General features: G+C 43.2%; 2 protein-coding genes across 5 annotated transcripts; both read right to left on the bottom strand.

Moving 5' to 3' along the window:
• Positions 1-617: 617 nt before the first annotated feature.
• LOC127752487 (pentatricopeptide repeat-containing protein At1g03100, mitochondrial) lies at positions 618-7,336 on the bottom strand. 4 transcript variants are annotated; one of them, XM_052277884.1, is made up of 4 exons: positions 6,972-7,336; positions 3,581-6,045; positions 2,383-2,511; positions 618-1,428 (listed from the first exon to the last, which is right to left on the bottom strand). In XM_052277884.1, the coding sequence occupies exon 2, from the start codon at positions 6,039-6,041 to the stop codon at positions 3,726-3,728; it is 2,316 nt and encodes a 771-aa protein (XP_052133844.1). In that variant the 5' UTR covers positions 6,042-6,045; positions 6,972-7,336; the 3' UTR covers positions 618-1,428; positions 2,383-2,511; positions 3,581-3,725. The 4 variants fall into 4 exon arrangements, with proteins under 4 accessions (XP_052133844.1, XP_052133842.1, XP_052133843.1 ...); XM_052277882.1 differs by having other exon boundaries at positions 618-967; positions 1,055-1,428; positions 3,581-7,336; XM_052277883.1 differs by adding an exon at positions 3,089-3,157 and having other exon boundaries at positions 3,581-7,336.
• Positions 7,337-7,902: 566 nt separating this feature from the next.
• LOC127785788 (FCS-Like Zinc finger 8-like) lies at positions 7,903-10,197 on the bottom strand. Its single transcript, XM_052313182.1, has 3 exons — positions 10,016-10,197; positions 9,087-9,893; positions 7,903-8,533 (listed from the first exon to the last, which is right to left on the bottom strand). The coding sequence occupies exons 2-3, from the start codon at positions 9,848-9,850 to the stop codon at positions 8,458-8,460; spliced, it is 840 nt and encodes a 279-aa protein (XP_052169142.1). The 5' UTR covers positions 9,851-9,893; positions 10,016-10,197; the 3' UTR covers positions 7,903-8,457.
• Between the last annotated feature and the right edge of the window lie 3,742 nt (positions 10,198-13,939).

Genomic DNA, 13,939 nt, shown 5'->3' on the forward strand with positions numbered 1-13,939 from the left:
TTACATCATAGTTTATTTGTACATCATTTGTTTTTGAATCGCTAAGAACATGTATATAAAAGTTTTACATTTATTGATTGATAATAAGCCATATGAGAATAAGCACAAGCATAAGAACGATGGGGCTATCCATCCACGGATCCACCATCCACATTCCCTAACCTGCCCTGATTTTGCATGCAGTTCTGAATTGATTATGTCTTCTGCTAATGATTGGGGAGTGCCACAAACTGTCATGACTCATGAGCTGGGGGCTGCTGCTCTTTTCACAGCATCATGTCCTAGCTGCCCTGATAACTGATCTCACCTCCCTCAGGTCAAGGATCAAAAAGACCCTCATTCTGGTCTCTGGCCATGCACAAACAACATAGCCTCATATATTGATTTGCAATAGCTACCAATAATTACATTGCATGGCATTTATGCCTTGTGATTAATCTTTTTTATATCTTGAAGAAATCAGTAGCATGGGAATAAAGGAAGGAGATCTTACATATTGGATCGGAAGGCAATGGAGTGAAAGTGTCACGCAACCAAGATAATTAGCTTGTGATCCTACTTTTAAGACAAGTACGTGCAAAAACACCATCAATTGGCTCACAAGTACGCATGCACGATGAAGAAAAAAAGAGCAAAGTGCTTATTATTCGATCCGGCACGAATCTCGAGGCACGGAAAGTAGTGATATCAGCACGACAGCACCTCACCTTCAACTTACAGCCTTCCAAGGGAAATAAATCCATAGCTCATATCCACTGTTGCCTCAACAAGAAGGCCTACTGCTACTTCACAAATACTGCATTCTTTTCTCCAACTTAGCTGTAGTGCTTTGTCATGAAGAATTATGGATCGAAATGCACCTGCTTTTGATCAAATGGTAAATGCAATTTGAACTACATGAAAAGAGGACGCCGCGAAAACAAAGCTTCAGTTGGTACCCATAGCCAAAGAACATTTCAGGAGCACCCTAGACAAGGCAACCAGCACATCAGCCTTTTGGGTTGAAAGGACTTCGGAATCGGAATTGGAGAAGAACTTGTGAAGTGAAGCCCACCTTTTTTTTTTTTTTGGAAATGGGAGTTTTGCTTGGAGAGAGAGAGAAGCAGCCGGGAGAAGCAACTGTAGGGTTTTATCCTCTCTAAGAGCAAGGATAATAATACAGCTAGCTGTTACTGTATAGATCTTTATAGTCTATCTCTCAGCTCACTTATATAGTGGTTAACTCTTCACTATAAATATATAGCCCACCTGTCTGTATCACAGATTTTCTTGGTTCCTGCGCCTAAGCCGACTGTAAACTTACAGCCCGCTTCTCATCTCTCTCCTCTGCTCTCTCATCAACCTCAGCATTCAGCCTTTTTATAGCCCTCTTACTTGCTCTAATCAGTCTAATGTATGGAGAAACTTCACTCTGAATTTCTGTTGTTCCTGGACAGATAAGAACACATCATGCATGTTAGTCCACTAGTAAATAGTAACACTCAAAAACAGGTTTGCACTCGATATTTACTCTTGTACACAAACTGCGTTTGGTTCTTGAAGCTGCATCAAGCCACCAACCATCTTTTGGTGGTTTTTACAGACAAGAGTTCCAAGTTAATTGTTAGCCTGAAGACCTTAGCATACTGGAGACAATCTACCTAGTGTGCATTTGCCAGGCAATACCTCAGTACATATTTGATAACAAACTAGATCTTTATGACTGCTGCAAGTAGCACAAACTAAGTTTTTTCTTTTAGGCAATGCTTATAAATTGGCAGTTTGGGAAAGCTTTTTGTAGAAGTGAACTCAGCTGGATTCATGCATTTCATAGTTATCTACAGTACAAAGAACACACTCATTTGAACATGTTTCTCAAAAATCAGCATTAAGTTAAAAATAAACACTAAACATAGTAGTACTGAACTTTATAATAAAATATCCTTAAAATTCTCGATAATCATATTGCCTATTGAAACGGTTAACTACATGGTCGTGCAGTAAAGATTACTTGAGTAGCAGCATTGCAGCACAACAAGCTTCGAGTGGCAGATTGTGAAGATAATAAGAGCAGTCAGATCAACCAAAGGTGTAACTTTTATTACCACGGCTATGTTCAAAATCATTATGGTGAGCATTGTGCTCATTGAGATCTCCCCTAGGCACTAGCTAGCTATTTCATTCATGTTCTGGATCTAGTAGTTGAAGTGACATTGTTTTCAAGACAGTTCCTTTTGTAACTTGACTTTTCCGTCTAATGTGCAAATATGTTAAAGGCATCTGCCTCTGGCTGAGCCAATCTCTCTTTTTGAAAGAAGATAAAACAGCCTGCGTTTGTTGATGAAGGACTGTGCACCAGGAAGGAACTATCAAGAGAAGCTGTCAAGAAAGATATAGAAATACCTTTATCAACAAATTGCCCCTTTCCCCAATTGAGCTCATAGTGTTTGTGTGCTAAGAAACCATATATTTCATATGCACCAGGCCCATTTGGAAAAGAAGCCTTCTGCCTTCATGTATGTCACTTTGTGACTGGCAAAAAAGGAAGAAAATTTAGTAGATACTACTAAAGTTGTTAGTATATGAAAAAAGTAAGTGCATTTGAAGTAGTAGTGCTTGTTAAACATTTTCATTGGAAATTAATTATTAAGAGAACAGTAGGGGAAACCCTATAGTAATATAATATAAAAAGCGCACAGATGATCTACAAGACTGACAAGGAAACTTAATAAAAGCACTAACAACGCCTAAGCTAACAGCACAAAAGAGTTATGGAGTAAGGCCTGATCTAAGCTTTAGTGCCCAATACAAGGTACATAAATTGTTAATAATTATGGTGACTATTGTTTGACGCTACATATCCATGCCATAATGTCATGCTTGACGCAGATACATTATTAGTGTCACAGTGTCTCTGATGTAAGAGAAATAAAAGTGACGCTAACGAGATAGAAGATCAGGTCCAGAATGGATGTTATATTGATAATTGTAGTCACCAATATTTGGGCCCATATGTTAGTAATGACTTTTTCTTGAGATTTGAAGTGGTTTTTCAGTACGGCTCTTCCCTACTGGGCACTATGCAAATGGAACAAATTTAGGAGAATACCACAGGTACACCATAATATGGGAAGTAGCCACTGCTGTCTGAGGTGTTCATTGCAGCAAACAGAACAACCTAATATCAATATAGAATCAAGATATTATTTCTGATTATGAACCTCACTAGCAGGAATTTACAAAATATCTTAATTATGACAAGTTGTATCTGTCATTAGTAGTTGACATTGCGAATTAAGTGTGATGCATGCTACATTGTTTTGAATCCGCTTTTCCTGTTATTATGCTACAAATCAAGCCATGATAAATCCCCATGCTAATAATAGAAGAGATTCTTACAAACACATGATAGCAGTAGACATGTGCAATGAAATACAATATTTTCAATGAAGCAATGTATCATAAATGTATGCCTACGTATAGACTTATCTGCATAGTTAAGTTAAGGGGTGCAAGACATTGAATAATCCTTCCAATTTTAGAGCAGAAAGATGTGCACCCTATTAATACTACCAATCCTTGTTATGTAAGATTTTATTACCAGAGGTTTCCATACAGTGGTGTCCATCCATACAGTGGTAGCAAACCATGCTGATACCAGAACATCTCCTATGACATACAGTGAACAAAAGCAGCAGAGCTATCTACCAGGCTTAGTGTTTTCAAGGACCTGTGCTCTGTAGTTTTCATGTTAATCCAATCCATCTCTTGAAATGCAATGCTGCTTCCCTCCGTTTCAGTTGTGCTTCTGTTTGCACTTTAGGAGCCTTACCTTTGTACAATGTTCTGTGGTATTTAAGCCACAGGGACTTGTACTTGTATTTGTCTATAAATATCTTGCCTTTTTCCATCATTTCTATAACTTCCATGGCTCGAAGGAAGAAACCGCCTCTCACAAAGCAATACAGCAGAGAGTCCAGGAGCTCTTGATCAAAATTCATTGAACTTGAGGTGGCCAAAACTTTCATTTCACCCCACAAATCTGTCACCTCTACATATTTACCACCAACAGCAGCATAACCAGTTACTAAAGAATGGAATGTCTGTGCATTTGGCGTGTGTCCTAAAGCTTTCATCTTGCCAAGTGCTTTGTGAGCATCATGCATCAATCTCTTCTTGCAGAAGAAATGGATAACATTATTCCAGTCATGAATAGCATGATTAACCGGGTGGCCACTTCTGACTTCCTCCACTAGCTTAGTTGTCAAAGCAGCTCCATTGTTATTGCAGCCTTGTACTAACATCTCAAATTCATTCTGACCAGCTTTCAAAATATTCAAACTCTTCAACTCTTTAAAAAGATTGAGAGCACCTGTGGTATTATTGTGATGTGCTCTGGATTGTATCAAATCCTCATAGCAGCTTGGATCAAGCTGAATACCTGCTTGTTGAGCGTCTTTCAGAAGTGCAGCTATGTCATCTTCATGATGGCCCTCTTTGCAATATGCCTTTAGGAGAGATGAATAAATGGTAGAACCAACTCTAATTCCAGAAAATCTCATCTCGTCAAGAAGGTCATGTGCTTGCTCTAACCACCCAAGAGAAATACATGCATTTATCACTTGAACAACAAAGGAGCTTTCAACAGAGACAGGAGAATCCTCTTTGCTTGCTTTCACAAGAAATGATGCCAATGCACTGATCTTGTCTGCTTCCAGAAAAGCTTTAACAAGCTTGGCATACATTGTTTCAGTTGGATAGAGGATACCATATTCAGATTTTACTAGCCCAACTTGTTCCTGAAGCTTACCTGATAATAGCTTGAGTAATTCTCTCGCATCTAACTCAAGCCTTGCAAAGCTCTTATCTTTGAAGAATGAAATATAGTTTAGCATTTGACTGTCAGTACATACAGATTTGTTCGAGGAACCTGAATTAACAGGCTTGGTTTTCTCATAAGGAAGATAAATTTTGTTGTTTTCAACTGCTTCAAGAACTGCTTTAGCTGCTTCAAGTGAACGTTTCGTATTTTTACCCTTTTTAAGCATATCCAATATCATATCCACTGCAGAATCCAGATCTCCAAATTTCAAGTGGCAGGAGAGCAAGCAATCATAAAACTGCCTGAGCTCTGATTCACTAAGGCCACAGGCCTCATTAACATGTCTCCTCAGCTTCTGGATCTCATCTCTGTGCCCATTCTGTTCATATATCCGGGCCATAACAATCAACGAGCTGACGTCAGGCTTCAACCCTATCCTAGGCATTAATTCAAGAAGCTGCTCCGCCTTTTTTGTAGTGCCAAACAGAAGGGATGCAGTCAGAATTATGTTGAAGGTCAATGAATTGGGCTTCATTAATAGCAATGGACGGTTGCTCTTCTTCCGTGGATCAACCCTATTATTCTGGAAAAGGTAGCCAATCTCCATTACCATGTCAGCAGCAAGAAATGCACCAGTTGCAGTTTGGCACATATGCGCTATGATAGCCGACCATGCTGCAACAGGTGGGTATGCTTCCATCTTTATCAACTTCCTCACAACATTTATAGAAAGATTAGGAAGAGAAGACCGTGCGAGTGCAAGAGAGAGGAAAATAAGGGGCTCCTTCTCCAACAGTTTGCTCTTCTCTTCAAATGCATGATTAACCACATTGTAGGACTGGTTCAGCCAGTGAGCATCACAGGTCTCTGCGAAGCCAGTGATGAGCTTACTCAAAACAGACTTTCTGGGGACTCCATCCATGTGAATATGCTTCTCATAAGCCCTCCATGCATCATCAAACCTCTGCTGATCAATTGCATTCTCTATCTCCAATGCTAGCAGGGATGGGTCATGAGCTTGGACCAGAATTGTTTCAGTAAGAGTTGATAAGCATGGACCATAACTACCAATATTTAGCTTTGTGTTCAGGAACCCAATTGCACCAGTCCGGTTAGTCCAACAACACTTGGAGCCCAAGAAATGTGGGCTTTCATGACCAGTCAAATGTCTTGGACCCACCAGGAATGAAGAAACAGCACGGGTTGAAGATCTTGAACAAATTCTCCCAACACGAAGCATTTGCCTGCCATGGACAAGGAGGATCACAACAGAACAAAAAGAACTCAGACTAATATAGCAAATGTTAGAATTCTGCATCGTGTTAGCTGGATTCAACAAAATAACTAGCAAGCAAATAATGTATTGGACACATGGTTGATGCATTATTCAGTGTTACTCCTCCCATCCTCTGCCCAATTACAACAAGGCAATCACAACAGAACCCAAAAGAGATATGCAATGCAAACTATAAAGATCTGTTATTGTGGAACATTGTTGCAACTAAAGGGAGCTTGCAAGGGTACAATAACCACAGCCAGAATCATCAGTCTGGGTTAATCAAACCACCCCAGTGCATGTCCACTAATTAGGGAAGATTGTCCTTCAGCCTGATAAACCAGCCCCAGTGCTGTCCGCTAAGCAGGGCGGAATGCCACTCAGACTAGATAATTGAGTGACATTTCGCAGAGAAGCTCAATTGCAATGTACATAGAGAAGAAAATCTAAAAGAAAATGTCATAAAGTTTCTCTCATAGTGTTCCTCTAGAACAAGCTTGCAAACAATGCTACTCTACAAACCGCAAATTTGCTCTAACAGCACTCCTAAACTCTTCTGTTTCTCACTACCCAGCATTCTATTATATTAGTTCCCATCTAATTCCCTTTTCCTCAACATAAAACCTCCACCACCACCAGCGCCCTAAGCGATTCCAGCATTCTAGCACCACACAGCAGTAGAGGAGCCATGAAATTTTCATTGAGTGCGTGTCACAACGACTCAACAAAGATTGATTTTACACAATACAATCTGCGCCAAACAAATTAAAAAATGTACACACATATTGACAGATACTCCACAACAGTGAGACAACAGCTAATTAATTAGCTGCAGATTACCACCGGAAAATAAATGGCTGAAAGTACGATGGGAATTGAGAGTAAACCGCATACGAGTAGGGGGCAAGCACAGGCTAGGTGCCCGCGCAGGGTGGCGCTCGGCCGGCGCCCAGTGGGGGCAAGCGAGGGCCGGCAGGCTGCAGCCTTCACCCTGCCACGGCGCCCGCGGTGGCGAGGCGCTCCTCACCGGAGAAGGGCGGGCGGGCGGGGGGGGAGTCACCGAGTCAGGAGTGCGCGCGAGGACGGGGGTGAGGCGGCGCGCAGGCTCACGAGCCGCGACGGCGGGCTACGCGTGAGCAGAGCGCGAGCATGCCAGAGTCCGCGTCCGCGTCCGCCGCGAGGGGAGGGGATCCCGGCGACGGCGAGCCGGCGGCGCGCGCCGCCTCTCTCTCTCTCCGACGCAGCGTGCGCCGGCCGGAGAAGACGAGTGGGCTGAAATAAAACGAAACGCCAGGCAGATGTAAGATTGGGCTTTTGTTATCGTCCTAGTGGGCCCACCGAAGCCCAAGTTTGTTACAAAAGCCCATGTAGGCCCATCCGATGGGCTGGGACTTAATCGCACGGCCCAGCTAGGTTTTAGAAAACAAATCGGCCTGAACTAGGATAAAAATCAAGTTTCGTTGAAAACAAAATCTTTTCAATTTTGGAGGAAAACAGAGGACTTATAAATTGATAATACTAGCAAGTTCTGGATCGAGAGGCAAAGAGCTCATCTGAACCATACTTTTTTTATGCTGTTGAGTGCTACTATTGCTTATCCAATTGAAAACCATGGTCCATGATTTTCTTTCTGGATTTTTGTACTGTTCTTTTTTTAGGTTGTTCTCAATGACTTTGGATAATTCTCTGTTAATACATATAGCTAATACTCTCGATTCATGTTTCAACAAAAGCAAATTATGGTTTTTTTTTCCTACAAGAACCATTAACAACATGTTCAGATGATTCAGATTTCCTCTCTAACAAACGATTTACAAAGCATCCATGCACAGAATTGCTTGTAAAACTGAACAGCTATCAGCAATAAGCTAGAGGCAGAGACCAAATGCAACACTGTACACTTGCTGCTTAGAGATGGACAGTCCAATCAATCCGTACCACTATTACCACACTGACCCACTAGAACTGCCATTAGTGCTGGTCACTAGCACTAATGACATCACTGACATGCAAATCATGGAACGCAACAGTTGCATGAACCACTCTTATACATACTTAAACAAAAACAGGGCCAATGCCAATCTCTGAAGGCGACATGGATCTCAACTCTGAAGTCTGAACACTAGCTCCTAATTGCTCACCTAATGAGCTTAGCTACCACTCTACAAGAACCAGAAAAGGGAGCAGATTAATTAAGATGATCTGACAAAGACCAAATATCTGAACATTTGCCATTTGGAATTGAGGAGGGAGAGGCCTTGAGCCACTTCCAGTTTCAGGATCACGCTGATCTTCTTCTCCAATTTCTGAAAATTAACCTGGCTGATTGAATCAGCAAGTTGGAGTTTACAAAATAGAAGATCTGGCGAGTCGATCGGTGTCAGAGTTCTTCGATGCCCTCGTCGAATAGCATCTCGTGGTAGCGGCATTCGTGGCTGCAGAAGGCCTTCTCACCCCTGAATTAAGAAGAAGATCAGGCATTCTGATATTCAGAATTGGTCACTTTATCAATTCTTCTGTAGATAATGATCACTTGATCAAATGGCATCAAACAGTGTGAAGAACTTAACAATATTTGTAGTATCTTTTTGCAAGTGCCAGGTGATACTTGACAGTAGTTTAATTAGTTAGTTGGCGATGTGGTTATCAATGTGCATAAATGTCCATATTAAACTCTATGGAAGTACAGACATGATAGGCTTTTCACTGAATCATCACCGTCGCCAAATTGCTTAGAGCATCAGGAAAGTTTTAATTCATTGTAAATTAACTCCAAATTGCTTAGAGCATCAGGAAAGCTTTAATTAATTTTAAATTAACTAATCAAGCAGGTTTATAGATGAGACATACTTTTCGGCTTTTCGCTCATTATCTTTCTTTCAGAAAAAAATTCAACTCCAAAAAACTTAAAAAGATTTTTCAAATCTTTGATATTGAAAATGATACTGAAATCTGAAGGTGATCGGATGAACACTCTATTCAGTTCAGAGAAATGAAGAGTAGAGTGACCTGTACATGAAGATGTCCTTGCCTAGGCCAAGGTCCTTGCTGCAGCCATGGCAGTAGCGCAAGAAGTCGCCGTCGCCGTCGCCGTCGCCCTTGCCGGCGGCGCTCGGTGGCCAGAGCTCCGGCGGGAAGTACTCGCCGTCGCCGGAGCTCTCGACGACGCGGTTGTCGAAGATGTGCGTCGTCCTCGGGTTGGCCCCGCGCGCGATGACGCAGGTGTAGTCCTCCGACATCTCCTCCATCATCTCCCTCGGCAACATCCACCGGCGGCGAGGAGGAGGCGCGTACTGCACGGCGGCGCCGCCGCTCTTGACGCCGAACTCCGTGCACGGCGCGTAGTAGTTCGTCTGGACCCGGAGCCTGATCTGCCCGGTCAGGACAGACGATGCCGCGGCGTCGCCGGGGGCGGCGTCGACCTCTCCGTCGTCGTCGTCCTCGTCGTCGTTCAGGGCGCCGACGAGCCCGAGCCCGACGGGCCTCGTCGCGTCCCAAGGGCGGCGGCGGCGGGAGAACGGGACGGCCGTGGCGGCGGCGCCGGTGGTACGTCCACTACACGGGGACGTCGCGCTGGCCGTCTGGAGAGTGGAGGTGGGGCTCATCAGGACGGCCTCCGGCGAGGCCTCGCCGGAGCTAGAAGGCACCAACAGCTTGGGAGCCGAAATGGCAGCCGCGCCGCCGCCGCCGCCGCCGTGATCAAACGCAATCTCGTGCTGCTGCTTGTTGCTGCCTCCACTACTGCTACTTGGCTTAGCTCTCTTCCTCAACATGCTAATACTAGCATCAAAATCAATAATTACCACAGCAACAATCCTGCAAAAGAATCAACGCCATGAACGCATCAGAAGATTGTGCAAGAACCAGTGGGAGATCTCGTGGACGGACGCATGCATGCACGCGCGATGAACAAGATGAAAGAAATCGATTTCGTTTACCTGCAGCTAGCTAGGCTAGCCAAGCATGCAGAGCTGGCTGTTATCTTCAGTTTTCGCAGGAGATCAGCAGCATGTACAGTGTGTGTAGCTAGCTACGATGTCGCCATTAGCGAAACTCCAGTTGTGTCTGTTAAATACATGCATGCAGATGCAGTTGATGCAGTGCAGCTAAGCTTCTCTCCGGTTTTGACTGCAGCTGGATATATGGAACGCGAGCAGGTAAGCGAGCTAGCTAGGCCCTAGAGGACTGTGCAACACACTGACACGTGGGACCGAGGGTGTGGCAGGGATGGGCGAGAAAATATAAGGTGGAAACTACGTATATAAAATGTAAACCTGGAAACTACCGTTGAATAAAAAAAATAGACGTATGATATTAGTCCACATCATCACGGGTAAAAATTTTACTCGCAGATTCACTCAGAGTAAAATTTTAACTCATGATGACGTGGACGAATCTCGAACGTCCATTTTTCGATCCAACGGTAATTTTCAAGTTTCCACTGCATATAGGGTTTGCACTACATATTTTCCTGTGATGGGCCGATGGCCCCTCTTGTTGAAACTCAATTTTTAAAATTGATTTTGAGCACTTTAGTTATTATAATCTATTTTCCGGATTTAGTTTTTAAACCGCTAATAATACAAAGGCAAAATTAGTTCCACACCATCAAGCGTTCCCCCACTTTTACTTTATATCACTAAACGTTCCCGGTACACTTTAATACCACCCAAAATTTGCTATGACTGTTAGATATTGTTTTTTTCCTTTTATTTTTGGCTGAAATATGAAGGGATACAACCATATTACCCATGCGCTACACATATAAAACATGAGCCCTAATCAATTCTTTTTATCGATCGTCGGGCATTGCGCATTAGAGAAGCAGCACGAGCGGTGGCGCGCATAGGAGAAGCACGGCGAGCGGCTTCTAGGGCAAGACGTACGAACGACTCCGGCGGGAGTTGTAAAACAATCCTAGAGTTCATTATTAGTTGACGTTAGAGTCTTAACTGTTTGTATGAAAAATAAACGACGTTTTAGCTTTGGTGGGGTTAGTTTGGACTAATCTGAGAAAATTGATATTTTGCCATCTTCGGGATAGGGTTTCCCTGGAATGCTACTCCCGAATATGGCTTCGTTAAAATGTCACTTTCAAACAAAGCCAACTCGCTAAAATGCCATTTCGACCAATTTAGGTTATTTCAAAATGTTTTCACCGTGATCCGACATATTTGCCCCTAGCCATTTCGTTGACTTGCGTGAGAAAGGGGATCGATCCCCACCCAGTCGTCTTCTTCCTCCCATCTTGCCGCCGGCAACCACCACTTCTTCCAACTCCCCCTTTCCATCTTCCCCTTCCTTGCCGGCCACGCCTCTCTCACCACGCCTTCCTCTCCAGTGATCACCTCGGCCGTCGCGCCGCCAAAGAGGAATTGTGAGGTGTCCGTGTCCATGTCTATGGTTGCGTCGTCGGTGGCGGTCCGGCCGCCGATGACGTGAGGGACGTCGTCGCTGCCACACAACCTCCGCGGGTCGCCCATGTGCGGGAGCTCCATGCGCAGGTGCTCAAGCAAGGGCTCCACCTCAACCTGCGCTCCGTGGCGAGGCTGGTGTCCGCCTACGCGCTCCTCCGTCTCCTCCCGCGTCTTCAACGCGGTCCAAGACCCGCACGCCGACGCCTTCCTCGCCAACACCTTGCTCTGTGCCTACGTGCTCGGCGGCGCGCCACGGGACGCGCTCACCACGTTCTCCGCCATGCTGCGCAGGGGGCGTGGCGAGGCACTCAAGGAGGAGGTCGTCGGAGAGGACGGAGATAGGAGCCGACGACGTGGGAGGCGATAGTTGCGAGGTGGAGCAAAGACCGACAAGGGCATTTTGGTCGCAACAAGAGAGCAAAATGGTGGAAAACATATCGGAATCACCTAAAATGCTCGAAATGGCATTCCAGCAAGTTGGCTTCGTTTGAAAGTGGTATTTTAACGAAACCACATTTGGGAGTGGCATTCCAGCGAAACCCCATCCCGAAGTTGGCAAAATGTCAATTTTCTCTCCAATTTACCCCCTTGCATGCATGCAAAACACATTAAGCTAGCCACATAGATTGATAGATATATTTAATATGGGTATAATAGGAAATAGTCACTCTAATTAATTACTCATTGGTATTTGAACTCTTAACTAAAGCGTCAATTAATAAGGAACCGGAGGACTAGTTTTTAATATGTCTTCAACCTATTACACTTTGACCATTAGTTTTTTTCCATATATAATACATTATCAACAGCTACAAAATTAACATCATAAAAATTTCAAATACAAATATAGTGACGCTAAACATATATATACTCGCTCTGTTTTTAAGAATTGACGACTTTGACTTTCCCATTTAAACTTTGATCATTAATCACTCTTAAATTGTTAACAAACATTTCAATTCTTATATTTAGGACATAACATAATTTAATAGCATGGCCTTATTTCTAGTGTTTGTAAATATTAAGAAAAGATGAGTAGTTAAAGTTTAAAATTGTACAACGCTCACAGTTATTTTAAAACAGAGGAAATACGTTGTTAGTTTAATTATCAATCAAAATTTCCAGATACTGATTTTCCTGAATACTGTATATAACACATACTTCCTTCGTCACAGAATATAGAAATCTAAAACCGAATATGATTTAACTTATGGCTATAAATCTATACATGATCTGTGTCCTGATTTATAGTACTAGATTGAGGGCCTGTTTGGCATAGCTCCAGCTCCAACTCCACCCCTCCTGGAGCTGGAGCTCAGCCAAACAGTTTCAGCTCCACTAAAATTGAGAATGGAGTTGGGTGGAGCTCTTTCACAAAATGTACTAGAGTTGTGGAGCTGGGTTTAGGCATCTCCACAACTCCACTCCAGACGAGTTATATTTAGGAGTTGGAGCTGTACCAAACAAGCCCTGAGTCCTATCCGTTCATATATGGTGTCTTCCTGGCTAGCTGCACATCCGAACAAACGTACACACTGTCTCGCCGTACTCCGGCCGGTGCATGCATGCGATCTCTCGCTCTCTCACGTACGGTCTCTGAGTCTCTCTCGTGTGTACTGTGCAATACGAGTACTCCAGTGTGTAGTGGTAGGCTAGCTAGGATTGCAATGTTGCAGCCAAAGGATGGATGCAGCTAGCTAGAAAAGGGACAAATGCTGCGTGAAATGGAGACAAAGCATATGGTTATGTAGCAGGCATTAATTACAAATGTATGCATGCAATGCCAGTAGGCCTTTTCAGGTCTCCTTTGGAACAATATGGAAAAATATTGGAATTTTGGAGGGTTGTTGGTTCCTATGAAAAAAGTTTATATGTGGTCTTTTGGAACAAAGGAATAGTTTCTCTCGATTTCTTTTGAAATTACTATGGATTGAGATGTTGCATATGAATTTTAGAGGAATCGATCTAGCATGAGTTTCTACCTCATATTTTTCTCTCCCAATAACACAAAGTTCCTGTGGTTATACCTCGATCTATATCTCTTTGTTTTCCATTCCTATGTTTTACACTGAGATTCATTTCATATTCCTATATATACTTTTCCTATCCTATGCCCTTTCTATCCTATGTTTTTCCTATCTTGTAATCCAAATGAGCCCTGACCGATGTACTTCCTCCGTCCCAAAATACAGTAATCAAGTAATCAGTACTAGATTAGACACAAGTACTATGAATCTTGTGTCTTATTTAGGGTGTGTTTGGTTGCTAGTCACACTTTGCTATAATTAAGGTTAGGTAAGTTGTGGCAGCCGTAAAAGTGTGGGAGATAAATTGTTAGCCACAAAGTGTGGTAAAGTTGACAGGAAAATTGAGTCTATGACGTGTGGGACATGCTATTGAAAAGTAGTAACAACTGTGGCAGTAAACCAAACGCATATCTAACAA

The sequence above is a fragment of the Oryza glaberrima genome, chromosome 10, assembly GCF_000147395.1.
Source record: "Oryza glaberrima chromosome 10, OglaRS2, whole genome shotgun sequence".
Classification (NCBI taxonomy): domain Eukaryota; kingdom Viridiplantae; phylum Streptophyta; class Magnoliopsida; order Poales; family Poaceae; genus Oryza; species Oryza glaberrima.